The sequence below is a fragment of the Plasmodium cynomolgi genome (assembly GCF_000321355.1).
Source record: "Plasmodium cynomolgi strain B DNA, scaffold: 0782, whole genome shotgun sequence".
Taxonomy (NCBI): domain Eukaryota; phylum Apicomplexa; class Aconoidasida; order Haemosporida; family Plasmodiidae; genus Plasmodium; species Plasmodium cynomolgi.
In genome coordinates this window covers 1-1,628 of record NW_004193050.1, presented here as the reverse complement: position 1 = coordinate 1,628, position 1,628 = coordinate 1, and the positions used below count along the sequence as shown (strand labels likewise).

Below are 1,628 nucleotides of genomic sequence, written 5' to 3'. Positions count from 1 at the left end.
AAATAAAATATGCATTAAATATATGCGAATATTAGTATTATATAACTTAACTCAATTAATATTGTTACTTTATAATAATAAAATTTATTATTGGTTGATAAGATATATAGTTTGCTGTGTCATCAAAAACATATCGCTTGTTTCTTGTGTATAAGGTGAAAACACATCCATGGTATTCTTACTATTTGTTCTGCCTCCAACGAGCCCACGAATCCAGGGACCTAAGGGTGTGAACTTGTATGTAAAAAATTAAATTATAGACATATAATACATTTACTTATTATTGTTGTACATGTAAAGAAATGTGTTCACGTGCTGTACTATAATGATATATGTTTACAAATATATACATACTCTGTATAACATTGTACCAGTTAATAAAACTGGAGCTGCGCCAAGAATTGAATGAGTAACTTTTGATCCAATTCCGGAATTTTCACTATCTAAGTGGGTATCAGATTCGATAGTAAAAACATCTCTAAGATCAAGTACTAAATCTTCTTCAGTTTCTGGATGCACATCTGTGGAGCTTTTAACTTGAAGCGAAGAAATTTCCTCTGAAGTAGGTCCACTTGTACCTATAATTTTAGCATCACATGTTAATTTTTTTATCGCAGACTCAATATTTTTTTCCTTGAATTTATGAAATACCTTTGGACAATTGTCTGTTCCATTTTCACATACCTCCTCAAAGGATTTATATAATAAAAACATTTTTTTAAAATTTTCATAATTTGTGCATTCGTTGGTAATAAAGTTTTGAGCCATACCCAAAAGATAATCATAATCAACATAATAATCGTACAAATGTTTTCTTTTCTTCCAGTCTCTTTTCGTAATAGTAGCACTGTGTGGGAGACATTTTTTATGGAGAGATCGATTTTGTCGATTTTCAATAAAATCATGCCATATCCGTTGGAGAGCGGCAAAAGGACTATAGATAACACCAGGTGCATCGGAACCAAAAATATCAAATAATCTACTATATACCCAATAATTTAATAGAATACACCCATCGTATTCAGTATCTGGATTATGCGATAATGAATTTTTATCTAAATATCTTAGGATCCTTTTACAAATTTCTGTCCATTCTGATAAAGCTTTAATTATCCTATCCTTTGCCACTGTATTTAACATTTTTTTTCATATTTATTACGTATATATTACAATGTGTACGATAATCCCGTAAGTCAAAGGATTCCATATTCATAGCTTCATAAAACTTTTCTGAGGGCAAGTCACTTGTAGATTTGTTTATTAATTCCTACATAAAAAGTAAATAATGTGTGTACATAAATATTTGTTCCCCCTACAATTTGCTTAGTTCAAATTATGTAAAAACCGTATATTAAAGATATCCTAACATATTTTAATTCATAAGAGTAAATTCAAATGTAAATTACTGAAAAACTTGTAATTCTAGGTTGCGATGACATTTTTTAGAATAATTCAAAACACAATATAGTTTTTTAAACCATTACTCTTTATATATCTACTGTTTTATCAATTATATTTCAGAGTATTTTCGTTTCTCTAAAAGGACCTCTAACGCACAATAGAATTTTTGAATAGAGATTTTTGTATATTATTATAATAAGTATAATAAATTATGTTGAATATTTGCG

At 28.4% G+C, this 1,628-nt stretch overlaps 1 protein-coding gene across 1 annotated transcript; it reads right to left on the bottom strand.

The window, feature by feature from the left end:
* Positions 1-87: 87 nt before the first annotated feature.
* On the bottom strand, positions 88-1,140 carry PCYB_005650 (CYIR protein; the record flags this gene model as incomplete). The annotated part of the gene is made up of 2 exons (XM_004227986.1): positions 88-221; positions 372-1,140. The coding sequence occupies 2 exons, from the start codon at positions 1,138-1,140 to the stop codon at positions 88-90; spliced, it is 903 nt and encodes a 300-aa protein (XP_004228034.1).
* Between the last annotated feature and the right edge of the window lie 488 nt (positions 1,141-1,628).